We start from the raw sequence: 27,703 nt of genomic DNA, 5'->3' as shown, positions 1-27,703 counted from the left end.
AATAAGAGGTTTTGGGGTTAACGTTGCAATCGATGTATCTTTTATCCACTTTAATGTCGTATTGTGTCAATTGAAGCAATTTTTGGGCCTGGCTGACCAACTCGCCCATGCCTCATAACCTTTGAGTGTGTTCGGTTGTGCAGTGAAGGCAAAATTTGAATTTAACTTCGATTCGGGTATACAAGGTTTATTTCTATATCGATTCTAAATTTTGAACAAATGCCTGCAAATCATGTGCTAACTGTAAATCAATGTCAAAGACACAAAAGGCACTGTCCGGATAAACGCTCCTCATTTGGATATAATGTTAAAAGATTGACGAAACCCGATTTCACTTTTTTGCGACAGAACCTAAGTAAACATTTTCTTGGTTTAAAAGTACTTTCATAAGTTTACGTCATGACATTTTTCACGAACTCGGCCTCAGTTTTATAGGTGACCAATGGTTTTATTTTTTTTTTTTTGGAAACTGAATAAAAACAAACTAAAAGAGTTCAATATTATCTATCAAGGGCCTACAAGATAGAGTTAAACGTTAACTGATGGCTCGGAATTTGGCAAAGTGTAATGACGCGGGTTTTTTTTTTTTTTTTACTGATAACTGAGCAATCACCTAAGCTTCACGCAAGTCATCCAAACCCTCTACAAAATAAACATTACATGGCCGCTTGCCGCCTATTCACAAATTTCATCTTCTCTTGGCTCACTCCTAAGAGATGCTATCAGCAGGAAATTATTATTATTATTTTTTTATCTCCAGGCGGTCATGTAATATTCTCTTTTTGTCTTACGCAAAACTTGTTTATTTTGGGTGAAAATGACCTCGTATCCATATCAAACGTTTTACACCAGGCCTCGCTTAGAAAATGAAGACAAAGATGGTCAAGATGCACTAAAATTTGACTTACATAAATGTAATTCGCTGACTGGTTGATTGACGAGTTGATCGATTCGCTCTTTCGGATCCTTTCGGCGTTTCGAGTTTACCTTAGAAAACAACCGTTTAAATATGTATCCAGTCGAGGAAGATATTTCGCGTTGACACGATATTTCCGCTTAACAGGAATGTTTAATTTTCTATTTACAGTTGTTCTGTTCCGTTTTCCGTGCGTTACAGGCCAGCATCAACGTTTGATCCAAGGTGATCATGGTTTAAAGCGATCTAGTTTTCAACACGGGTTGTCGTACGCAAATTTTAAAGCTCACAAGTTTCAGCATCTTCAAGGATCTCTCTTAGACTCTTCTCGTGAAGTAGCCCGGGCCACAGAGTGCAGTTTCGCCTGTGTTGCTAATGCACCCTGTGTTTCGTACAATCTTGCTTTGTCTCCAAACGAAAATGGAAAGCTTCGCTGCGAGCTGCTTAGTGAAGACAAGTTTAGAAGCCCTGACAAACTGACCGACTCACAACAATTTCACCATTACAGCATAAAGGTATTATTGATAATTTGAAATCCAGCTTAATATAACATTTATATTCACTATTGCAAAGAGTTGTTTTACCAACAATGATGTGTGTTTAGTGGGATTTTTTTCTTGTAATGAAAAGAGGAAAAATGAAATTGGAGGAATAAAATAATAAATTTTATGATCATGATCTAAGTGTCTGTTGCGGGCGAGGTGCAGTCCTCGCGGGAGCTATTTTGAGAGCAAACTCTAGATATGCCGTATGTTATGTTGTCATCTTAAGCCGTTTTAAAACGTAAACAAGTAGTCTGTACGAGAAGAAAACTGCTGTTGACTTTTTACAAATCTCTTTTTTTTTCCAGATATATTCAAGTTTGATATGTAAATTAGCAAAGTGATGAACTCATCCAACTCTTGATTACATATGAAGAAAAGATTAGAAATGATGTAATTACGCGTGGTGTTTGGCTGTTGGAGACTTTTCTATAATCATATTTTTCTGCATTCTCTGTATACTCGTACAAACGTGTTTCAACAATGCTATACATTTTCATGTTTTTTGTTTTATTGTAGACGCCTTGCTCAAGGAATCGGTGCAAAAATAACGGCAGCTGCATCCCAAATTACGAAGAGGATCAATACCATTGTGTTTGCGCGCCGGGCTATAGTGGTTTTCATTGCACGAGAGGTAAATAATACTAGGATTTTCATTTACAGTCATGCTGTTGTTCAATGGTCCTTTTTCAGTTTTAGCAAGGATGTGGCATTTTTAAAAAAGTAATAAAAACTGTGTTTGTTTTTTATGGTTGTCTTAATTAATTATTAAGAACAGAGCGAACGATAATCAAAAGCGTCATCAAAGAGAGAGTAGTTTTATTTTGCAAAATTCATCAGTGATTCTGGAAGTAAAAACGTTTTATGGTGTGGAATATATTTGAATTTAATTTATGCTGATTATGTCTGCCTTTAATAGAGTAAAACAGTTAGGAAACCTGGCAAAGTTCTCTGTTGCATGTTTTTTTTTTTGGCAATTTGGGAGGTTGATCCGGCACAAAACCCGGCAAAATGCAAAAGGTGTTTATTTACAGGTTAACGCACTCAGCGAGTGAGTTATCGGGACTTACTTGTACGAATTCACTAACAATGAACGAGAAATTTCAATACGGCGCGAGGCTTTGCCGAGTGCGGTATTGAAAATTTCGAGTTCATTGTTACTAAACGAGGACAGGTAAATCCCGATCATTTACGAGCAATGAGTGCGTGAACATGTTTATTACTCAAATTGAATACACTGCACAAAGAAGCACTGCATTGAAACCACTATCAGCCGAAGCCATGGCGTAATGACAGTGGTGTGTTGAATTTACACCACGGCTATTACGCCACGAAAATGACGTCCAGGTGGTGGTTTCGTCACAACCCGGTATCACGTGGTACAAATCAGCCTATTAGAAAATCGGAATTCGTAGGGTGTATGAAAGTTGAATAATAAATGTGCTTATACAACTAACCAATATTTTATATCTCTCAGTTACTACGCGCGCAATGAATGGTCAATTTGGCGGGTCGTATTCTACTGTATGGCCCGCTAAAATTTGAAGCTGCATGTTTTTGTCGCCGAAATGTTTCGTAATTTATCGCCAAGTATTCTTGACTTTTACAGCATTAAAAGTTTAAAATTCTCTTTTACTTTAAATTATGTACTAAAACGGGCTAACGACTTCATACATGTAACGATTTCAAATTGACCCGTTTTGCTTTCGACGTGAGTTAGAAATTTGAAGCCGTTCCGCGTAAGTAGAAATCGTTCCCGAACCCGTCAGACACAGTAGAGATATAATAAATATCTTACTAAGCTCGGGTGCTTTTCATTCAGCCAAATATTCTGGAAACTTCGGGTGGGGAAGCAAATGGAACAGACATTTTCCGGAATTTGATTCCGTAATTTTGGATGTACCTCGCGTTGTTGGCCTAAAATTCTGTAAAATCGGAATAACCAAAAAATTCCGTTCCACTCGACCATTCCTGCGCGGGCCCAGTTTTTCCGAACGCGGAAATCGAACTCAACATGGCTGATCTTCAAGCTTCTCAATATCAGTGCTCGACATGTTTTCTATTTGACAGACGACTTATTGCAGTGGATTGGCCACAACAAGCTGTAGTAACTATTGCGCAAATACATGTAAGCTGCGTGAAACGACCGTGGGCAGTGAACAGCTTGCCTCGTCATTCGAAAGCGACTCTTGAACTCGTCAGAAAAATAAAGAGGTATATCGTACCCTTAATGTAGTCGCAGACTCCTTTTAAATTCCTACGCATGTAAGAGCTAGCTACCCTGATAAAAGTTATATCGTCGTTCTCACCTAATACATCGTTAGTTTCAACTTCAGAGTCGTAGAGCAACTCCAAAGCAAGTAAAAAAGGTCAGTCGGCCTTTTTTTTCGTGGGGAAAAACTTGGAACGTGATGGCCTGGGACGTGTTGGTCCTACCAACCGGAAAATACTGTTCCATTCGTCACATGGATTACCAGAAATTTTAAACGGGAATATTTGGTCGAATAGAACGCGCCCCCGTCTTTTCGGGCCGTACTGTGAGTTACGGATTCTCGTCTTTTCCCCTTCGATTTATGGCCCAAGCGCCAAGCGCGCGAGCCATAAATCGACGGGGAAAAAACTCGGTCCGTAACTTACAGTGCGGACCTCGAACTCGGGTAGTAAGAGGTATGAAGCATTGCAAATATGTGATTTATGCATAGTCTATGAGCATAAAACAAAAGATGTGCAGGCTCAAGGACCTTCCAACATAAATCTTAGTCTGTTTGTTTGCTTCTTTGGTGTTTACCAGCCTTCCTAACCATTTTCCTCTATTAACTATGGTTTTCTAGATAGCATTGAAATATGCTTTAATTCTACAGCTTTAAATTTTCGTGGAAAATACATTTGACTTCTCAGCTTATACGATTTAAACAATGACAGAGTGTGTTGCCCTTGAATCTATACTATTTAGCTTGAGCAAAATCTAAGATCATTGTCCAACTTTCATCTTTGTTGCTTTTAGGGTGTGGAGGTCCCTTGGGAATGGAGAACCTTCAAATAGCAGCAGCACAGATTTCAGCGTCTTCTCAGTTTGATGGAAATCATCTCCCAAGCCACGGAAGGCTGCATTTCAAGGGTGGCCACGGAGCATGGGCCGCAGGTGCGAGTGATCCTAATCAGTGGTTTCAAATCGATCTTCGTGTTGAGGCAAATGTCACCTTTGTGGCAACTCAAGGGAGGTACGGTAGCTCCGGGCAACGGGTGACCCAGTACAAGTTACAATACAGCAAGGATGGACTTTCGTTTCAGGTTTATAAGCAGAATGGAGAGAACTCAGACAAGGTGAGAAGAATTGTGACCAAACAAATAAAAAAAAAAAGAACAACAACAAAAAACAAATTAAAAAAAATACAGACAGGCAATCAAGGAACCAGTGCCGGACCTCGGGTTGGGGTTTAGGAAGTCAAGAAAACAAAGTATCAGACATACCCAGTTAAGACATTAAATAGTGACACTTAAAACCGCTTTTCAACTGAGATGAAAGGCCCTGAAAACCATACTCTGTTCAGCGACCCGTCCCCGCTTACGCGACATAAAGGAAAGCCCCCTTCACCGTCACGGGTGTTGGACAGACTAACTATGCTCATCGTGTCTTGAAAAATCACAATTACAAGGATTGTAGAGTTAAATAATTCACATATCTCATCTCCAGAAGAATCAGTTTAAGTGATTTCGCTTCTATCCTTCAATTGAGACAAAATTCACTTTTGCAGCAACCGAGAAAAACGCTTTTCCGACCACCCCTTGAGTCAACGAATAATTTCAATTAAAATTACGAAACAAAGAAAGAAGAAAACGGAGAGAAAAATTGGGCTGGAAGAGAATTTATTTATTTTGCTGTCTTCGAATATTACTTATTTTACATGAATTTATTTATGCCATTCTATAAAAGGTTATTTTTGTCCTAAAATCATGAAGAAACTTCTTCTAAAATCTCGAAGAAACGCGTGGGAGCGCGCAGATTTAAATCCAAACCTAATAATTCTGTGCTTTCTTTCATACTCTATACCGACTTAAACCACCCATAAACGACTCCGGCTACACAAAACGAGTCAATATAGACTCCCACTCGTCTAGAAGGTATTTTATAACTAGCTTGTATTTACGTTTATTTTACTTATCTTTAGGTGTTTGTTGGAAACAGTGATCAAGACACCGTGGTAAAACATCCTTTGATTCCTCCAATCGAAGCGCGATACATCAGACTGATACCCACAGCATGGAATCACCACATCTCCATGAGGATAGAGCTCTACGGATGTTTTGGTAATTAGCCTTCGGTTTAATTCTCAAAAATTGCCAATTGATAAATTTCTGTACCTGCTTCACGATAAAGTGCCAAAATTTGCGCCTTTAATTTGATTCTTTTGATCGTATAATGAATGTGTACTTTGCCTGGGCGTAAATTCCAACTGTGGCTGCCATTCAGAATTCTGGAGTTAAGTATCGAAGTTTCGCTCGGTCGTCTAAAAATGGCGCAATTTGTCAAAGTATCCTTCATAATTTTTCGTCTAGCGCGCTTAATTTTCTCGGGCCAAACTAACCATTTAGATATGGTATACCCATAGTATAGCTCTTTCTTTAGTAACTCGTACATGTCAAAGAGTTCTGACGTTCTAAATTAGTTGGAATTTGGCTTGTAAATTAAATTGCGATAGTTGTATTTTTCAAACGGCCAAGAGGATTTACTTCAAGTTGACTTTTAGCTCAGAGGAATCATCAAAGCGTAAATTAATTACAAACTGTGTGAATACGAAATCAAGGCAAGTTCCCTTCTCTCTGTACTAGCCTGCTGAAAACTGGCAATTTTGCATAAATTCTATTGGCCATCTTGAGTGATTGAGCGGTATTTCAAACTTTCCTGGACTTCACAAAAATGTGAACTCGCTCGAACTTTTAAGGTATATTTCTGAAACTAGTTCACCAAAAGGGTCTTTTTGACGCAATGAAAGAAAATTCAAATTTTCCGACCTGTCGTCGGATTCTCCATATTTTAGAAACGGGTTTTTGCATTCCGGTTATAAGCCCCTCGGATACAAGTGCCCCTCCCCCTTTATAAGGCCATATATGCATCTAAAAGCCCTTACGAAGTTGTATAATCCCAGGGCTAATAAGCGGCAGTTTACGGTATGTAACTTGAATATGGTTGAGTTAGAGAAAGAAAGAGTGCACTATTCTTTTGAATCTGTTCCGCCATCTTAAATTCTGTAAAATCTACTATACGACAATCATTTGCCTTTTTTTATTGTTTAGAGTGTCTGGCTCCGTTGGGAATGGAAAACTTTAAAATAACTCCCACACAGATAACAGCGTCGTCTCAATATAGTGGAAGTCATATCCCAAACTATGGAAGACTACACTACAAGGGTAATGCCGGCGCGTGGTCAGTAAAAGTGAGAGATCTACATCAGTGGATTCAAATCGATTTTGGAATTGAGACAACTGTCAGTTATGTGGCAACTCAAGGAAGGCATAATATCGAGCAGTGGGTGACCCAATACAAATTACAGTACAGCAACGATGGAAATTCATTTCAGGTTTTAAAACAGCACGGAGAGAATGCAGATAAGGTTAGAATATATACTTAATAACACGAAAAATAATCAACAAACACTAACGGTTAACCAGCTTGTGCCAAAAAGGCTAACTGTCTTGAACAACAAACAACATCGACACTCTAACCACAAGTATTCCTGACACCTGGGATGCCTGGAATTGTCAAAAGTAAACTAACAATATATAAACGCACAGTTTACTTATTTTACAATACACTGCTTTAAACACTTTTACAATGAATGTAAATTACCAAAACCCATTACGCTACTTAAGACGTTCCGACAATATATCATTTACAGACTTGGAACATAACGATCTATGAATTACTATGTTCCGATTATCCTGTTTAACTATATATTTTAACGCATCTATTCTATCTATATTGTGTCTCCCGCGCCATCCATGTGTGAAGAATATAGCCAATCAGAAAGCTGGAAAGCCATTGCATATCAGGCGGTATTGAAAGCATACGGTCTGCTAATCTGAAAAATATGTTAGGGAAGGCTCGAAACAGTCTGACAATTTTCGCTAATGCGGACGTTCCCAGTTTTGTACGATTGTCCCAAGTCGAAACATAAGCCGAAAACTTCTCCTGAGTCGAAAGCATTACATTAGTAATTTGTGTATACGTTTGTTTATTCGTGTTTCTGCAGGTGTTTGTTGGAAACAATGATTCTGACACCGTGGTAAAACATCACTTAACTCCACCAATCAAAGCACGATACATCAGACTGACACCAACAGCATGGAAGGGCCACATCTCCATGAGGATGGAACTCTACGGTTGCCTTGGTAACTGACCCTTTAATCCAACCCTGAAAGTCAACAATCAGTAATTTTTACTTGATTGTACCTTGCCTTGGAAACTGACCCTTTAATCTACCCTTAAACCCAACAATAACTAATTTTTACTTCTTAGTATCTTCACTCTAGGAGAAAGGGCTTTAGAAGACTTGAAAGAGTTTATTACTGCACGGGAGTACGTGCGAGATGTGGGAGACTGGCTACTAGTGAGCATGTTAACGGCTATGAAAATGTTGAAAAAACGAGCAAATCGGAAATTTATCACAAAATTGTAATAATGACCCTTCGCGGCGGTTTGTCTATGGGAACTCATCCCATCAAAGACATTCTTTACGCACAGATCAACGAAGTTCTCAAAACGATTTCCTAAAGCCTATCCGTAATTAAAACCATAGATGTTGAATCTCTTTTTCGTTTCACCCTTAATGTTAACTGCAAGAATTCCTTTTAGTCGCCTCAGTAAAGAGTGATTTGCTGCATCCTGAATCTCTTATTTGTGAGCAGCAGATCTAGATAATTCTGGATTTTTTGTCACCTGTAGAGTGCGTTCGAGTTCGCAAAGCTATACCGGTTATTTGTCACCTTGACGAGCGTCGCGCACTCTTCCGACCACGGAATACAGAAAAAAAAAAAAAAAAAGATGTAGACACGAAAAAATGCGAAAAAAAATCCAAGAAAGCAAGCCAATTGAGGAAAAGACGAAAGTGATAGAAAAAGGGACAAAAAGACAAACGCTTAGTGTATTACTGAGGATCGAACGGAGACGAATTGTTTACACTCACATGTAAGTTATGTTGGTATTTTCTTTTCAACAATGTATAATAAAACAATCATTAAATTCGGTTTTTCGTGATATCCAGAATAATCATGGTCTCGGTAAGTGTTATCAACTGAAACCTGAGACTGATAACGTTCACTTACCGAGACATGGATTATTTTCGATATCAAGAAAAACAGTAGCTTAACCATGAATTGTTTACCGTATACCGTATGATTTGTCATTTTGTAGACGTTATAAAAGCTCTTGGTATGGAAAGCGGTGCTATTGCAGACTCGCAAATAACTGCTTCTTCAGAATATGATATTTACCACAACCCTAAGCGAGCGAGATTGCATACCAAGGAAGCTGAACTCGGAATAGGGACTGGCGCCTGGACAAGTTTGGCAAATGATTTGAACCAATGGCTTCAAGTTGATCTTGGTAAAATCACGCCTGTGACACATGTGGCTACACAGGGAAGGAATACCTGGTCTCCTGCACAGATGGTAACGAAGTACAAGTTGCAGTTTAGCGACGATGAAGTATCATTCTTGTTTTACAAGAGACAAGGAGAATCTTCAGACGCAGTAAATATAAATATTATTTATATATTACAAGATATTCTTTCAAGACATTCATTTTTATTTATCAAGAGCAAGACGAATGATACCTGTCAGACTTATCATACGGCTAACGTGAAGTGCGTCAAGATTACGCGAAATTTCTTTTTATTTCTTTGATGACATCCTCAGCCACATTGACTCAAAGAACGGTTAACACTGAAGAGCCAAGTAAATAATCGTAGCATTTAGCAGGTGCAAGTAATTGGTGTTTGCGTTGCTTTTGCATTTCTACACCAAGGGATTGGTTTAATATATAGATTTAGCCAAGTCTAAAAGCGGAGCGCCTAGTTATAATAAATTACCCCGCCTTCAGCATGCGATCTAATCGAAACCCTGTACCTGGGCAACGGTCAACTTTAAAAAACACGTGACCTCGATGAACTCTAAACATGAGCCTGGAATATGGTCACATGATACCGGTCAGCGGATACCTTGTTTTGATTGGTGTCAATTGAACATGAAAAAGATGCCCAATATCAAAGATGGACGCTGTAAAACCGCTCCTCTCAATCTCTAAGTGAAAGGTTGTTGCAGAGTGTGTCATTTCATATTGATTGACATGAAGAGGGGTATGGACGAATCGTAACTCGCTCGTACGCGTTTCTTTGCACCTCGCACCAGCTACACGTTTCCCACGTCGAGTTTTGCTTGGTTGACTGCGATGTCGGGGCCCTTTTTAATGAAATTTTGTTACTCTGAAATGATATTCTGTAGATTGTTTATCTGCTCTCCCCTCTGATTTTTTTTTTAGGTTTTCGATGGCAATATCGACCGCGACACCGTTGTCTATCACCATCTAAATCCAGCAATCACTGCACGTTTCTTACGAATAAAACCAACAGCATGGCAGACTCATATCGTTATGAGGATGGAGCTCTACACTTATCCAGGTATTTTACAGGCCATTTCCGAATTGCTTTTTAACAATGCGTCAAAACGAGTCTTCGGGCGACACCATACATGTGAAAATGCGTTCCGCCCGTAGGCTGACTTTCATGCAAATCAAACTCATTTTCATATGAAAGGTTTTTCACGAGAAGTCGTACTTTTATAAAGAGGCGGAAGGTATCCTGGAAATAGACTATTAATTGATTTTTTTTTCATCATGTTTTCGTAATGTTTGTGACAAATAGACGCGCAAAACGTTTTGTTTTCGTAACATTTTAACATGTGTTTAAATGTGCTACCTTGAACCACAAATCAAAGGGAAAAAACTCGATCAGTTATTATATCCGTGAGCAGGCAAGATGAACCAAATCCCGCGCTGTGATTGGCTACCTGAGCGGGCAAGATGGCGCTATCTTGCTCGCTCGGGACTAAACCTGCTGTATCCCCCAAGAAAAAGTCCTCTGTAAGCCATGTAATAAATTCTTTATTGACCATGCTTGGCCTCGTTCAGTTTTGAGAGTTTATGGACCGAGATGGAGTCGAGGTAAACACGCAAAACCGAACTTGGCCGATATCCAGCTCTCTAGACCTCACAGTAGATCAATAACACATATGTATGGACCTCAAAATCGGTTAGTAAGAGGTATTTGTGATGTATATACCTGACCCGTGTCATTGAGGAATGCCTTTTTGGGGACGAAAAACAAATAAAAATTGACGAAAACTTGTTATAACGAGAATAGTCCAGCCCCTAAGTAAGCATTTGTAACGCTTTTTAAGACAAAATGTTATTTTAATCTTTTCTACAGATACGTAGTCTTGCAATGAGAAGGACATATTTCTTGCAGAGCATGCGCGCTACCACACAGGCCGCTGGAGATTAGCTGGGTACTGGATCGATGGAACTATAAGCCAAATCGGAGTTTCAAGAATTAGTGCACTGTACATGCGTTGTTATCCCTAATTTATTTTCCTCTTTTGTTATTTAGGAAAGAAAACAAAAAAAGAGATTCAATTAAGGATAAGAATGCAAGCACAGTGCTCTAATTCTTGAAATTTTCGATTTGGCCTATTTTGCTAGTGCAATTTTCTGTTGTTAGCAAAGTACTTCCCAATCATTGGCAAACATGCTGATATTTAAAACATTATAATACATTAAAGACATCCTTGATTTTTAAACGCAAGCGTGAGTCTGGTGACTTCTATTTTATTACAGAATTGAAATTAACATTTAAAAATGCTTTTTTGTGCCACGTTTAAACAAATTTTGGGAAAGGCGTTAAGAGTAACTTTCATTTTTTCGAAAAATTCGGGTGACTCTTAACCCGATCCACAATTTTAAGTAAAAGAAAACGAACTTAGAAAAACAGCGACTTTCATATCTAATGGCTCGCGTTATATTTGGGTTTCTGTCCTAGTCTTCGCACTGGAGACACGAAGACGACGGCAGCGACAACTCGCTGAACAAAAGGGGTTATAAGTAGAACAATAGCTGTGCTCGTGCGTTATAAATCTTTGCATAGTTCTTTGCCGTTCTCTGCAAAACAACAACGTGAAGTCACCAAGTTCTGCGTAGTCTAAGGAACGCGAACGACGACGACTAATTTTTCGTGCAGTTCCATTTGGAATTGAGTGCTATCATTTCATATTTAGCCTGAGCACGTTTGCAGAGCTAGTGGTGTACTGAACAGATCTAGACGATCGCGAATTTCGCTGATAAAATATAAATTCATTTTTGACCAGGGGTCGTCCTTGGGGTCGCCGTCATCGTTGCTTAAGTTCCCTATTGATGCTGACAAAGCACGTTTACTAAACACAAGTCAAGCATTTAGCAGTGAACAGCACAGTGAAGATATGACGTCAGAATTTGTCGCCATGGAAGTGCTAAACGCGGCAAAAATGTGCCCTGGTTTTGAATTTAACTTCGATTTGATCTCCGTATCGATTCTAAATTTGGAACAAATGCCTGCAAATCACGTGCTAACCGTCAATCAATGTCAAAGACCAAAAATGCGCTGTCCAGATAAATGCTCCACATTTTGACATAACCTTAATCGATTTGACTTTCTTGTGAGAGATCTTAAGTAAACACCTTTGGAATAAAGGCACTTTCATAAGCTTAGCGTCATGAAATTTAACACGAACGCGGCCTCAGTTTTATAGGTGACCAATTTTCTTTTTTCTTTTTTGGGAAAGGGAATAAAAAGTAGAAATTGCCAGCATTATCTATTAAATGGCCTGAGTATTCGTCAAAATCTTAGCTGTCAGCTAAGAAATGATACGTTTTTGAGCGATAGCTGAAGAATCACTAAAACGTTAACTGATAATTGGATTCCAGCGAGCCATCCAAACCCTCTACATAATAGAACATTACATGGCCGTTTACCACCTAGAAACACAAATTTCATCTTCATCAGGCTCACTCCTAGGAGATGCTATCCGCGCGAATATGTATTTTTTTTAACCTCCAGCTGACATGTAATATTCTCTGTTTGTCTAAACCAAACTTGTTTAATTTGGGTGAAAATGATTGTCCAATGAAACTCCTATTTATATCTAACATTTTACCCCAGTCCTCGTTTAGAAAATGAAGGCAAAGAGGACCTCTGAAATAAATTACAAAATTGAATTCAAATGTAATTTTCTGATTGACGTGTGGATCAATTCGCTATTTCGGAGTCTTTCGGCCTTTTGAGTTACCCTTAAAAAACAGTGGTGCATAATATTTATTCACTGCGAAGAACATGTTTCGCATTGACACGATATTTCTGTTCAACAGGAATGTTTAATTTTCTATTTATAGTTATTCTGTTCCGTTTTCCGTGTAGTACAGGCAAAAATCAACGTTTGATCCAAGGTGGTCATGGTTCAAAGCGATCTAGTTTTCAACACGGAGTGTCGTACGCAAATTTTGTAGTTCACAAGTTTCAGCATCTTCAAGGACCCCTCTTAGTCTCTTCTTGTGGAGTAAATCGGGTTACAGAGTGCGCTTTCGCCTGTGTTGATAATCCGCCCTGTGTTTCGTTCAACGTTGCTTCGTCGCCAAACGAAAGTGGAAAGCTTCGCTGCGAGCTGCTAAGGGAAGACAAGTTTAGAAGTCCTGACAAACTGATCGTTTCGCAACAGTTTCACCATTACAGCATAAAGGTGAGTGATAATTTGAAATCCAGCTTAATATAGCATTAGTCACTACTGCAAAAGAGTTATTTTACTGGCAATGATGTGTGTTTAGAGGGATTTGTTTTCTTGCAAAGAAAAGATGAAAACTGAAATTGGATGGATAAAATAATAGATTTTACGATATGTGTCTTAAGGGTCTGTTACGGGCGGGGAACGGTCTTCTCGGGAGCTGTTTTGAAAGCAAACTCCAGTTACGTCATATATCATATTCTCAACTGTCCTTTCTGAGCCGTTTTAAAATAAAGTTACCATAAAAAGCGCGCTCTGATTGGCTGAAACAGCATACTTTATCAGAGAACAGATGCATGGTAGGCTGCTTGGGAATTTTGACAAATTTGACCCAAATTAAACATGCCCTGTGACTCAGACAAACGCAATGGAAACGAGCTTTTTGTCTGCAATAAATATGGCTACACGAAAGCCATTGTTGACAACAGTAGTGTTAAAATTCTGAACCTAGCAAATGCTTCGATAGGAGATGTTATATTTGTTACGAAGGCAGAAATTATACTAGACATGTAAAACAACGTCAGAAAACATCAATTGAGCTGTCTCTGTTTATGACGCGTCTCCTTGTTTGTTGGAGGTCTTTCTACAATGCACTTGTTATACATTTTCTGCATAGTCGTACGTACTTGTTTGAACAATGCCATATATTTTCATGGTTGTTGTTGTTTGTTTGTTTTTTTTTTTACTGTAGACACCTTGTTCAAAGAATCCCTGCAAAAATGGCGGCAGCTGCATTCCAAATTACGAAGATCACTATCACTGTGTTTGCCCACCGGGCTACACAGGTTTTCATTGCAAGAGAGGTGAATAATACTAGGATTTTCATTCACAGTCATTCTGTGAATGAAATAATAATTTTAGCGAGGATGTGTCATTTTTGCTTTACAGCAATTAGCACAAAACTCAGTTTAAACGTCAATTTATTCAAACACAAACAGGACTAGATGCTTCCGACTAATTGTACATAATAAATACTACCTACTTCACTGTTTTCCTGATTCACTGGTCACGAACAGACTATATATATCCTAAAAAAAATCACGCGCTCTACACTGAAGTTATATTTTTTACCAGCGGGTTAGTCACTTAGTGAACATAAAACCACGTCAAAACAATCACAATAAACGTGTGTTTGAATGTTATTATCAGTCCTCACTTTCAATTTCGGACTTTTATCTGTCGTCGCTTTTTCCAAAACAAAGTCAAAGTACGTGTATTAAATTTTGGGTGGCCGCTCAACCGGTAAGGAAAATAGAAAACCCTCATCGGGACGATTAAAAGATGGTTTTGTATACAGTATTTTACTGACAATACTTTCGGGACTGATATCTGTCCGCTTACTGTAGGTGGTAACCGTTTAATAGGGCCTTGACTGTAGTTAAAAATTATTCAACGAGGTGGAGCTGAATAAAACTTGCCAATCAGTTCTAAGCTAGTCATTCAACGCGCGTGTAAAGCACTACTCACTTGTATACATAACCTGAATATGCTTAAGTTCAAAATAACATAGTTTACTGTGCTCGTGAATCTATCTTGCAACCTACCTTGTGTAAAACCATTCTATATGACAATCATCTGCGATTTGTTTTGCTGTCTAGAGTGTCTGGCTCCTTTGGGAATGGAAAACTTTAAAATAACACCGACACAGATAACAGCGTCGTCTCAGTATAACAGAAGTCATGCCCCAAACCACGGAAGACTACACTACAAGGGTAATACCGGTGCATGGGCAGCGACAGTGAATGATATGAATCAGTGGATTCAAATCGATTTTGGAATTGAGACAAATGTCACTTATGTGGCAACTCAAGGAAGATATAATAGCGAGCAATGGGTTATCAGGTACAAGTTACAGTACAGCAACAGCAACGATGGAAATTCATTTCAGGTTTTAAAACAGCGAGGAGACAACACAGACAAGTTGAGAATATTTCCTTTACAATACGAAAACAAATCAATAAACTGTTACGGGTGATCAGCTTATTTCAGACAAAACAGATATACTAACAGCGTCTTGAAACATAACAAAACATATATCTTGGTTGAATAATAAGCAGCCATCGCTAGCACTCTTCACACTAGAATTTCTCACACCTGGAATTGCCAAAAGTAAACTAACAATATATGTAAACACACAATTAACTCATTTTACAATACACTGCTTAAAACACTTTCACAACTACATTACACTACCAACAATTCCATCCATTGCGCCACTTGGAACGTCCCGACAATATATCATTTACATACCTGGAACATAATTAATGATCTATGAATTGCTATGTTGCAATTTTCCTGTTCGACTAAATTCATCGTATCTATTTTATCTCTATTGTCTCTTGCGACATCCACGTGTGAAGAATAGAGCCAATCAGAAAGCTGGAAAGCCATTGCATATTGGGCAGTATCCGAAGCACATGGTTATGTAAGTTAAAAAGATTTGTTAGGTTCGAAAGGGTTTGACAATCTTCGCAAATCAAGAACGTTCCCAGAGGACAGAATCTCAACAACAACCAAGCATTTTATTTTGCCAAATTTTAATACAAAAAGACAACAGCATAAAAACAAATCGCTTTTGCCCGATTCTCTAAAGTCGAAATATGAGCCGACAACTTCTCCTGAGTCGAAAGCATTACATAAGTAATATGTATATATACGTTTGTTTATTCGTGTTTCTGCAGGTGTTTGTTGGAAACAATGATTCTGACACCGTGACAAAACATCACTTAGCTCCACCAATCAAAGCACGATACATCAGACTGACACCCACAGCATGGAACGGCCACATCTCCATGAGGATGGAGCGCTACGGTTGTCTTGGTAACTATTCCTTAAATCCAACCCATAAACTCAACAATGACTAATTTTTACGTAGTTTAAGGCCACAGTTAGGTTTTAACGTCCTTAGCATTTTAAAGCAGAATTGGTGCTTCTGACGGGTCACGTGACATGTCGTATGACGTTTAGCGTAAAATAGCCTTTATTTGAGGAATTGCCGGTTTTCATGTGACGTCATCATTTTCCAAACTTAGAAATAACCAATCCTTTTGAAGTTTTAGTTTCGTCATATAGAAGACCTACCAAGAACCTGACGTTTTACAACGTGTAAGCTCGACGGGGTTCTTTATTTTGTTACAGAGGGCGTTTTTGCGTTGCGTGACATTAAAATGGCGGCCCAAGAGGGCTTCCGCGTATGTCAAAAGAGGAGTTATCGTTCACGTTTCTGCTAACTGAACAGTCCTTGTACTAGAAGAATTATTGCTTTCAATGTGTGGGAACTCCAGACGGAGTTACAAGTTTTCGTTTCAATGGTGAAACTTAATGACAGATGTTTCTGTTACTTTACGGCCGCTATGTTGGTGCTTCTCGGAAGGACATCAACATGGCGACTCCAAACAAAGCTCTATAAATTTGAGTGAAACACTTTTCCGAATAAGGTGCGAATAAAAAGCCACACACACCTAAATCTTGGCGAGGTTGTTTATATATCAATCACCTATCTTATCCCAGATTCTTGACAAAATTTCTCGAATGATTCCGATTTATATTTTTGATTGCGTGACAGTGGAAAGCGGCAATTGGTGGCGGCTTTTAGTAATATCATTCAGCAAAAACGCGTTTTAGATGCAGGTCAATTATTTCTATCCTCTCGCGTTTGGAATGACCGTCCCTCTTTAAGTAGAAAAACCTTATAGGGTCAAAGGTAATTTTTTTTAAACAAAATTTGACGTGAAGGCAAGGCAGGACGCCGGCTTTTATAATCAGAGAAAACTTCAGCATGGTGAAACAAATGTAACAAGAGATATAGCTGCATAACCATAGTTCAACTTTACATTCCTGACCCAGGCCTTAAACTGCTTGAATCATTTGAACTTTCACCCCGGGAGAAAGAGCTTTAGGAGCCTCGAAAGAGATTATGACTGCAGTGCGTGCGAGACGTGGGAGACTAGTCACGAGGGAGCAAAACAAAACCAACCTATGTAACGTCTATGAAAATGTTGAAAAAAAACTAGTAAATCGGAAAGTTTTTTCAAAATTTTGCTCATGACCCTTCGCGATATTTTTCTTATTTGAACGCATCTCACTATAAACAGTCTTTACGCACAGATCAACGAAGTTCTCGTGACGATTTCCCAAAGCCTATCCGTAATTAAAACCACAAATTTTTAATATCTTTTTCATTTTACACTTAATGTTAACTGCAAGAATTCCTTTTTAGCCTCCTCAGTACGTAAAGGGTGACTTTGCTGCATCTTTAATCCCTATTTTGTGAACTGCAGATCTAGATAATTCTGTGAACACCTGTCGAGTGCAGTTGCATGGCTACAAAGATTTTCTAGTGTTATAGTGCGGGGCAGGGATAGCGCAGTGGTGAGAGCGCTCGCCTCTCACCAACGCCGGCAGCCCGGGTTCGATGCCGATGTGGTGCTACGTTTGAGTTGAGAATATCGTTGGTTCTCGCCTTGCTCCGAGGGATTTTCCGCGGCCTTCGGTTTTCCTCCCTCCAAAAAAAAAACAAACATCTCCAAATTCTAATTCGACCAGAATAGAGCGCCTGCATGAAAACCAGCTAAGGCTGATGTGGCTTTCTCTCTAAATATTGTAATTCAAATATTGTAATTTATGCGCACTTCTAACAACGAAATGCAAAAAAAAAGATGTTTACACGAAAAATCCCAAAATAGCCGAGAAGAAGCCAATTGAGGAAGTATTAAGAAAATCTGATAACGAAAGTGATCGAAAAAGAGACAAACGTTCAGTTCCTTAGTGAGGAACGAAGTCTCCATTAGACTAAATTGTTTACACTTACAAGTAAATTTAAAAGTAAATTTTGCTTAAACTTTGTTAGTTTGTAGGCCTGGGTGACTAACTGTGGGACATCAGGTTAGTTTTTGGAAGTATTCAATATTTAGACAGAAATCCTTTTAAACGGTCCTTGACCAGACGCTTAAATTTCGTTTCGAGTAAAGGCGACATGCCCATCTTACAATTTTTGGCTTCGCGCTACACAGGAGTTGAAATCGCTGTGAATCGTTCTCAGGTTTAGTTTCATGTACTGGTTCTTCCTCAGTCAAGATATGTTATTATTTTAATCTCTAATTCATCATGAACAAATTGAGGCCTGAATACTTAGATACAATTTCCGCATTTAAGTGGAAAGTCTTAAATAAGCTTAATCTAGTAGGTCAAAAAGCTGACCGGTAGTGCTTCTAATCTCCTGATGGTCTTCTCTGGGCAAGAATGGTGTACATCGTAATTTTGGGTAAGTTTCTTCGACGTTCATAAAAAATATTCACAAGATCCCACAATAATGAAAGCGTAACCCTGGAAAGCTGTGTCTGAAGTTTCTTTTGCCCGCAAATTATCCGAAGATTTGAGACACTACCGGTTTCTAGGTCCTTGTGGCCACATTTTTTGAATTTCCTTCGCCTCTTACCGACATTCACTCTTAATCTCGTTTCTCGAGTCTGTGCAAGCTTGTAGTAATGAGCGACTCTCGAGAGTTCCGTTACAGGCTCGATTTCGATTGCTTTTAGAAACAATGGAAATAAGTGGAAGTAGAACACTAGCATCTCGAATAAGCCACGTGTTTGTCAGTTATGCATTGCGCAAGTCCGATATTTTCGGACTTACAGGGTCGTTCGTTTCCCTGCCGTTGGTTAAGGGAGCAAAGACCCTGGGTACGATGTATAAGTTATGTTCGTTGCACATCAGCATACGTTCGTATTTCTATTTTGCAACAATATAAAACAAAGAAAAAGACTAAATTCGGTTTTTCGTTACATTTAGAATAATCAAGGTCTTGGTAAGTGTTATCAGCCGAATCCAAAGGCTGCCAAAGTTTACCTCGCCCTTGACTATTCTCCATATCACAAAACACATTATCCATTAATTGTTTACTGTGGTCCATGTCTTTTTCATGTTGTAGACGATATGCAAGCTCTTGGTATGGAAAGCGGTGCCATTACAGACTCGCAAATAACTGCTTCTTCACAATGGAACGTTTACCACAGCCCTAAGCGAGCGAGATTGTATACCAAGGAAATGAGACCCAGAAATGAGATAGGCGCCTGGGCAAGCTTGAAAAATGATTTGAACCAATGGCTTCAAGTTGATCTTGGTAAAATCACGCCTGTTACACACGTTGCTACACAGGGAAGGAATTTCCGGTCTCCACCACAGATGGTAACGAAGTACAAGTTGCAGTTTAGCGACGGTGGAGCATCATTTGTGTTTTACAAGAGACAAGGAGAATCTTCAGACGCGGTAAATAGAAATTTTATTACCAGATATCTTCAGCAAGACGAATCAAGTTGCCTGTCAGATTTGTAATAAGACTAACGTCAACTGCGTCAAGATAAAGCGAAATTTCTTTTCAGCGGAGCTCCTGCACGCCGAAGGCGCATGAGTGGAGCCCCATACCTTAGAAAATTTAGTAACCCATCGATCTCACAAAGTTTGGTTCTCACGTGACTGTTCGTACGTACGTTCGTCCGTACGTACGTCCGAACGCTAAGCCCTATTCCTTGAAAAATGAGAGTAGTAGTACCATTACCATAGGTACATCTTTGATATTGGACATCCATGTTATGATTAATTGACAGCTGTCAAAACAAGGTATCAGCTGACCAGTATCACGTTACCATATCGCGAGCTCAGGTTAAGAGCTCATCGAGGTCGCGTGTTTTGTTAAGTTGACCACTGACCAGGTACAGGGTTTTCGATTGGATCGCGGGCTCAAGCCAGGTTATTACTTTGAGGGAGAGGGAGGGATTACAAGCTAAGACAAAATTTCGGCGCAAATTAAACCCTGACGCGTTGTTGACTTTTCCTCCGACATATTCCTCGCACAATCGCCTCATGGAAAGTCCCTGATATATTGCGTACGTAATTTCTACAGTCTTGATCTTGGGTATACTCATTAGGTATGGTTTGCTAAAATGCTTATTTCCTTTCACTCCCTGTGGAACATAGGTCTATGGAAACTTTCCGCCATCTCCTTCTGTTTTGGGGCAACTTTTCGATCTCTTTCCAAGTGTAGCCTGCCTTTGACGCCTCGTACTCCACGGTTACTTTGTTAAAATGTAACCAGAAAAAAATAGTGAATTCACACGCTGAACAATCATATGCTCACAATTGATCATTTTTTGAATTTCTGAACCAGGGGAAAAAAATCCTCTTTTCTTTTACGATTATTTATTGTAATCAGGAGCTCCGCTTTTAGGCCTGGCTAAATCTATATATATTATTTCTTTGATGACAACCTTAGTCACATTGACTCAAAGAACGGTGCACAAAAGCCGAGTACATGATAATGGCATTTAGTGGGCGATAGACCAGTTTTCACTCGTGTGTCGAGAGAAATTCAAGTATGCGTTGGTTTTGCATTTGTGCACTTAATGATTGGTTTAATATATAGATTTAGCCAAGCCTAAAAGAGGAGCTCCTGGGCCGGGTTGTTCAAAGCCCGATAAAGCTTACCCAGGATAAGCGAGAGGTTTGATTTGAGTTTTGTACCGTTGCGGTGAGGTTTTCTGTTTATATTATTTGGCCTTCTGTTTTTGAGCTTGAATAATCTCAAACTACACAAAACAAAAGCACTGAAAAACATTTGTATACCAGAAAAATTTATACTTCAGTTAACTTTTAACTCTTGGTTAGCGTTAACCGGCTTCCGAATTCGAACAACCCGGCTCTGCAGGGGCCCGTTTCACGAAGGTCCCGAAAAGTTTTCGCACCCGGAAAACCGTAGCAAAAACTCAAACCTTATGATTACCGAGCTGTTTTATTAACATATTCTTAATATGAACAGGGGTTCCCTGCATACAAGAAGTTATAGGCGTATACACTTCTCTGTTTTTAGATACAGATTAACCCAAAATGCCTTTGCAGGCCCGAAAAGTTTCCGGAGCTTTGGAGAAACGGGGCTCAAATCAAAACAAGTTAACCTGTCGTAAGCCCGCGATCCAATGGAAATCTAGTACTTGGTCAGAGGTCAACTTCAAAAAAAAAAAAACACGTGATCTCGATCAGCCCTAAGCTTAACCCCATGATATAGTTGGGTGATGCTGGTCAGCGGATACCTTGTTTTGACAGGATGGATGTGCAATATCAAAGAATTACGCTATAAACCAAGGCTGGATGTCTCTGTCAACCTATTAGCTAGCTGAGTATGGGCACCATTTTCCGCGACTACTAGCCATGATACCATTAAATTAATTAATTAATTCATTGGTTTTCTTTTCATGAGTATGGTGCTCCGCTTGGCGGCCCCTCAGGCCGACGGTGTTCCACTATAAACTTACACTGCTGTCTCGACCAATCCGAGATTAAACAAAAAACCAACCGTGACTCGCTCGCAAGCGTTTTCCCGTTTTTTTTCGCGCCAGTTACACGTTTTCCCATGTCGAGTTTTGATTGGTTCACTGTAATGTCGGGGCCCTTTTCAATGAAATTTTGTTACCCTCGGTATGATATTCTGTACATTGTTTATCTACTCATTTCCGCTATGTATATGTTTAGGTTTTCGATGGCAATGTCGACCGCGACACCGTTGTCTATCACCATCTAAACCCACCAATCACGACACGTTTCTTACGAATAAAGCCATCAGCATGGCAAGATCATATCTGTATGAGGATGGAGCTCTACACTTATCCAGGTGCTTTAATTTACTTATTAATTAATTTGTTTATTTATTTACGTTTATTTTCTGTCATCATGTTTTCGTGATATGCAGGAGAAATAGATGTGTAAAACGTTTTGCTTTCGTTAAACTTTGACATTTGTTAGAAACATGCTACCGACTTAGAAATGAATTCGAATTGACTCGTTTTACTTTTGACGTACAGTTATTAAAAAGCCGTTTCGCGCGACTTGAAATGTCTTCGAGAACTTGTCAGACAAAGCAGAGATATAAAAAAAATTCTTGCTTAGACCATAAATCGAAGAAGAAAATCTCGGTCAATAACTTACATTATGGACCTCAAACTTGGTTAGTAAGGGGTATTTGTGAAGTATATACCGCACCCATGTCATTCAGGAATGCCTTTTTAAGAACCGAAATCAAATAACAAGTGGCGGAAACTTGCTATAACGAAAACAGCTTGGCCCTATATATATAAAAGCATTTGAAAACCCTTATAAAAACAAAATGTTATTTTAATCTTTTCTACAGATTGGTAACTTCTTGCAGTTAGAAGGGCGCTTGGAAAGGCGTGATTCTTGAAAAGCATACGCGCAACCATGCAAGCCGTTGGATATTAGCTGAGTACTCGATCGATGGGACTATTTTGCTAACGTCATGTTCTGTTGTTAGCAAAGTACTGCCCAATCATTGGTAATTATGCTATGGTCATTTTTTTTAAAGAAATGTTACCATGTTAATATTATAATGCATTAAAAACATCTCATTTTTTAGTTTAAGTGCTTAAAACTCGAAAGTGAGTCAGGTGACTCCCATTTTATTATAATGGAATTGACATTAACATGTTAATATGCAAATTTTTGCCAATTTTAACATATTGTGGGAAAGGCTTTGAGAATAACTTTCATTTTTCGCAAATGTCCGGAGGTCCTGAAAGGGCCCTAGTCGGCAACTCCTTTGTTTTTGTTTACATGCGAGAGTTTGGCTATTATATTTTATTCGGGGCATGTTGAAACGAAGAAAATCACTGTGAAACTACTAAAGATAATTACACATACTTTCAGGAACTCAACTTACAGTAAAGCAATAAAATTTCGCTTTACCATGCAATATCAATAATTTAGATGGTATCGAAAATGGCGAAGGCTGACAAGAGTCCTTTCAATTGTGTGTCCTAAAACCAAAACCAAAGCGGTCATTCTGGCCATCAGACAATCCAGTGAATCAATCAATACTCGAAGTAATTACATATTGCTGACGCGAAGCGCGGGAAAAAGCATGCGAACGAGTCGCAATTGGTTTTACTTCTGATTGGATAAAAACGTGGCGCGAGTTTTAAAGCCAATAGCATCACTTTTGCAATTTGTGTTACAGTGGTTTTCAACTGAGTGTCGTGAAACCAAAACCAAAGTAGTCATTCTGGCCAATCACAAAGGACACAGACATTTCAGTGAACCAATCAAACTCAAAGCGAATCCATGTAGCTGACCCGAGGCGCGGGAAAACATGTGTGAACGAGTCGCAATTGGTTTTGGTTTTACCTCCGATTGAATGATTAAGTTAAGCGATTTTTTTTAACCCAGTTGCTTAGCACAGTAGTACAAAACCAAAATAACTGCGAATTACTTCCGATACTCAATATTGTAATTATTTGTTTAATTAATAATAATTCTGATCTGTAAATGGAATTCGTGATAATTTTAACATTAGTGCTAATGATAATTTTGTAATTCATTAATGTCTGACAGTATTTTTGTACTTTGTGTCATTGATAATCCTGTGATGAGTGCTAACTAGTGACGTTTTCAAGTAGCGCTAGTAACAATTTTTGTAATATGAAATTAATGTTTGCGAAAGGTTTGTAATTCAGAAGTCTACTATGAGCTCTAAACTTTTAAAAGCAGCTCTTTTATGGGGATCTTTATTGGCTGTTTTTCAAGTTTAACCTTAGGCAATTTGTTCTGATGTTCTCTAGTTTTGCTCCATTTTGGCGTCTCTTTTTTTTTTTTTTTTGAGTCGGAATAAAGAGCCACAATGCGGTGACAAACGTGACAGAAATGCGTCAGCACGATAAGAAAATACATGTATTTGTAGTTTCTCGTCCTTTGCGTTGAAAAACCTTGAGCTTCGATCAACCGGCGCTTATCTAACACTACCCATAATCTAACTTTCGGCATCGTGCGAAACAGCTGTAAACAAGCACCTATGACCTGCAGCATCCATATCTAACGTCCGCGATTCAACGTATTTTTGTATTGTACAAATAAGTTAACCACTAGAATAGTGTTTCCGCTGACCGCATGTAGTGCAAATAGCAAGATAGATAGATACAAGTTTATTATGTCAATACACTTAGCTATAAGAGTTTCAAGAGCTGCGTAAGCTCACCTGCTTGTTTACATGATTACACATTATTTTGTACTATGCACATTACATTATCTATCAGATTTGTTATATTTATGAATTTTGTATTATGCATCAATCTGAGCAAATCAATTTGAGTTTATTGTAAAAGAACCTAGGTTGACATTTCCTTGGAATAAAGAAACTTTCATTAGTTAAGCGTCATGACTTTTATCCCATACTCAGCCTCAGTTTTATATATAGGTGACCACTTTTGCATGCATACGGCTGAAAAATGTATAAACTGTGAAACTTTCATCATTATCTAAATAACGGGCCTACATGGAATTTAATTGACAGCTCGAGAGTTCAACAAAGTGTTAAGCTAAGAAATGACGAGTTTTTTCACTGATAGCTGAGAAATCATTGAAACTTTAACTGTTAATTGAAATTCCAGCGGGCCATCCAAACCCTCTACATAATGAACAGAACATTACATGCATGGCTGTTTGCCGCTTAGTAACACGAATTTCATCTGTTCTGGGCTCACTCTTTAAAATACTATCCGCTAGAAATATATTTTTTTCTATCTCAAAGCTGTCACGTATAATTCTCTATTTGTCCAACGCAAACATCTGTGGAATTTGGATAAAAATGATTTTGCAACCAAAATTCATTTCCATTTCAAACGATTTTGCCCCAGGTCTCGTATGCAAAATGAGGGCAAGGAGAAAATCTTAAATTACTTACCGAATTTGACTGGAATGTCATTCGCTGATTGGCTGATTGACATGTCGATCGATTCGCTCTTTCGGCGTTTTGAGTTTACCTTAAAGAAAATAATGTTGCATAATATATATTCAGTCGAAGAACATATTTCGTGTTAAAACGATTTTTCTGCTAAACGGAAATGTTTAAATTTCTATTTACAGTTGTTCTGCTCCGTTTTTCTAGCAGTGCAGGCCGGGATCAACATTTGATCCGATCTAGTCATCTACAGGGGATTTCTCACGCAAATTTTGTAGTTCACAAGTTTAAGCATCTTCAAGGGTCCCTCTTAGACTCTTCTTGTGAAGTTGCTCACGATGATGAGTGCGCTTTCACCTGTGTTGATAATGCGCCCTGTGTTTCATACAATCTTGCTCTGTCGCCAAACGAAAATGGAAAGCTTCGCTGCGAGCTGCTAAGTGAAGACAAGTTCAGAAGTCCTGATAAACTTATCGTTTCGCAACAGTTTCACCATTACAGCTTAAAGGTAAGTGCTAATTTGAAATCCAGCTTAATATAACATTTAGCCACTATTACGTAGAGTTGTTTTACCAGCAATGATATGCACTTGGACGGACATCCCAGTTGCTGTAAAGAAAAGGAGAAAAATCAGAGTGGATAAATGAAATAATTAATTAGTGGAGTCATTTGCACGAGGGCATTTTCGCGGGGGCTATTTCGAAAAAAAACCCTACATTTTGTGCCGTAAATCGTTCTAAAGCTTATAAAGCAACATAAAACACCGAACAACATATGCACATTGAGTTTCGCCCAGTTTAATTGCAATGGCGTGATGTTTGGTAAAGCGAATTGTAAATGCAAATCAGGCTCTTTGGCCCTACCAAGTACACAGTGTTTTTGAGAATCGACAGAACGAAGAAGATCTTTTTCTGCTATCGAAAGAAAATAATGAAACTATTTCACCGAAGATCTCAATATTTAGAAAAAGGTGATCCATGAGCCTATACTTCAGGACCTCAAGTTAAATGTCGGTCCGTATTTTAATTTTCAAAAGAGGGTATTGCAATTAATAATTTAGTAAGCGCAAAACTGCTTCAAAACGTTAATAACAGCCGAATGCTGTTTAGAAATAATGTAATTACTTGAGATATTTTTTCGCTGGAGACCTTTTTACAGTCCAATTTTGATACATTCTTTGATTTTCTCGTACATACTTGTTGCAGCAATAATGTATTTTTCCATGGTTATCTTTTTACTATAGACACCTTGCTCAAGAGATCCTTGCAAAAATAACGGAAGCTGCATTCCAAATTACGAAGAGGATCAATACCATTGTATTTGCGCGCCGGGCTTTATAGGTCTTCATTGCACGAAAGGTGAATAAAACTATAAATAAATAAATAAAAAATACCAGAAATACGTATGAATGAGTTAACTCAAGTGGCAAGGAACTCTGCAGTTATTTTATTTTTATCGAATTTTTAACCATGCCTTGCTACAAACCAAATATTTTTAAAAGAAAGAGTAGCTTTGTTGTTTTGTTTTCAATTTCCATCGTATTGTAAACTCATGGAAATATAGGACCCCAAATTAAAATTGTTAATCCCGAAGGAAATGTATGCCAGGGACACCGCTTGCCCTCTGGGGCCCATATTTTTATGAGTTTGCAACACATTCTTATGAAAATTCGAATATTTACCAAATTTGTCGTAGTAAATTGATCTATGGAGGTGTCTTTTTTGTTTGTATGAAAAATACGAAAAAATGTCTTCTGCCTTTGCGGAAAACATTTAATTTTCTGGATAGCAAATATGCTTCAGTTAACTTTTACGCTTTCATGGTTTAACTTGAAAGAGTTGTATTAGCCTTGAATCTATTTAGTTTGAGTAATTTAGCTTGAGTAAAACCTAAGATCATCCTATGACTTCCAACTTTGTTACTATTAGAGTGTCTAGCTCCCTTGGGAATGGAAAACTATCAAATAACAGCAGCACAGATTTCAGCGTCCTCTCTATTTGATGGAAATGTTGTCCCAAGCCACGGAAGACTACATTACATGGGTAATGTCGGCGCATGGATAGCAAAGGTGAATGATCTGCATCAGTGGTTTCAAATCGACCTTCGAGTTGAGGCAAATGTCACTTTTGTGGCAACCCAAGGAAGGTATGCGGACCTTTACCAGCGGGTGACACAATACAAATTACAATACAGCAAGGATGGACTTTCCTTTCAGATTTATAAGCAGCCTGGAGAGAACTCAAGCAAGGTGAGGGTTGGGATGGGCTTCAAAATATATTTTGGGTTCAGTCCCAGTTTAAGAATCAAATATTCACCTTTGTATACTATATTTAAGAAGAAAGACGCTTAAAACCATACTCTGTTCAGCGATTCGTCACCGTTTACGCCACATAAGGGAGTGCCCCACTCCTCAACTCCCACTCTCGGTCTTGGGACAAACTAACTGTACTCATTGCATCGTGAAACGTCCCAGTTATATAGACTGCATATATGTAACTCGCGTGAGTGATTTCAATTCCATCTTTGAATTGAGACAAATTTCAAGAATTTCAATTGAGAAAACAAAGCAATCAAAACAGGGAAACAAGAAAACGGAGAAAGGAATTGGCATTGAGAGAGAAATAATTCGGTTTGCTGTCTTTGTAA

At 38.6% G+C, this 27,703-nt stretch overlaps 3 protein-coding genes across 3 annotated transcripts in view; all 3 read left to right on the top strand.

Moving 5' to 3' along the window:
• The first annotated feature begins 817 nt into the window (after positions 1 to 817).
• LOC110065763 (uncharacterized) lies at positions 818 to 24,529 on the top strand. Its single transcript, XM_089292417.1, has 14 exons — positions 818 to 914; positions 1,118 to 1,431; positions 1,978 to 2,092; positions 4,463 to 4,782; positions 5,628 to 5,766; positions 6,754 to 7,070; positions 7,710 to 7,848; positions 8,870 to 9,207; positions 9,995 to 10,133; positions 10,980 to 11,073; positions 15,914 to 16,140; positions 19,250 to 19,587; positions 21,844 to 21,982; positions 22,499 to 24,529. The coding sequence occupies exons 1-14, from the start codon at positions 818 to 820 to the stop codon at positions 22,504 to 22,506; spliced, it is 2,724 nt and encodes a 907-aa protein (XP_089148543.1). The 3' UTR covers positions 22,507 to 24,529.
• On the top strand, positions 10,944 to 15,757 carry LOC110065779 (EGF-like repeat and discoidin I-like domain-containing protein 3). Its single transcript, XM_020772948.2, has 3 exons — positions 10,944 to 13,278; positions 14,012 to 14,123; positions 14,919 to 15,757. Exons 1-3 carry the CDS (start codon positions 12,913 to 12,915, stop codon positions 15,293 to 15,295), a joined length of 855 nt encoding a protein of 284 aa, XP_020628607.2. The 5' UTR covers positions 10,944 to 12,912; the 3' UTR covers positions 15,296 to 15,757.
• Positions 24,530 to 25,220: 691 nt separating the features above from the next.
• LOC110065778 (lactadherin-like) overlaps positions 25,221 to 27,703 on the top strand; it is a 9,358-nt gene continuing 6,875 nt past the window's right edge. Inside the window, exons 1-3 of the mRNA XM_089292416.1 lie at positions 25,221 to 25,565; positions 26,301 to 26,415; positions 26,986 to 27,305. Coding sequence (XP_089148542.1) covers positions 25,221 to 25,565; positions 26,301 to 26,415; positions 26,986 to 27,305 — 780 coding nt within the window. The remainder of the gene's footprint in view (positions 25,566 to 26,300; positions 26,416 to 26,985; positions 27,306 to 27,703) is intronic.

Source organism: Orbicella faveolata, unplaced genomic scaffold (genome assembly GCF_042242905.1).
Source record: "Orbicella faveolata isolate gen_17 unplaced genomic scaffold, um_ofav_v1 contig_24, whole genome shotgun sequence".
Taxonomy (NCBI): Eukaryota; Metazoa; Cnidaria; class Anthozoa; order Scleractinia; family Merulinidae; genus Orbicella; species Orbicella faveolata.
This window is presented reverse-complemented; position numbering and strand designations above follow the sequence as displayed.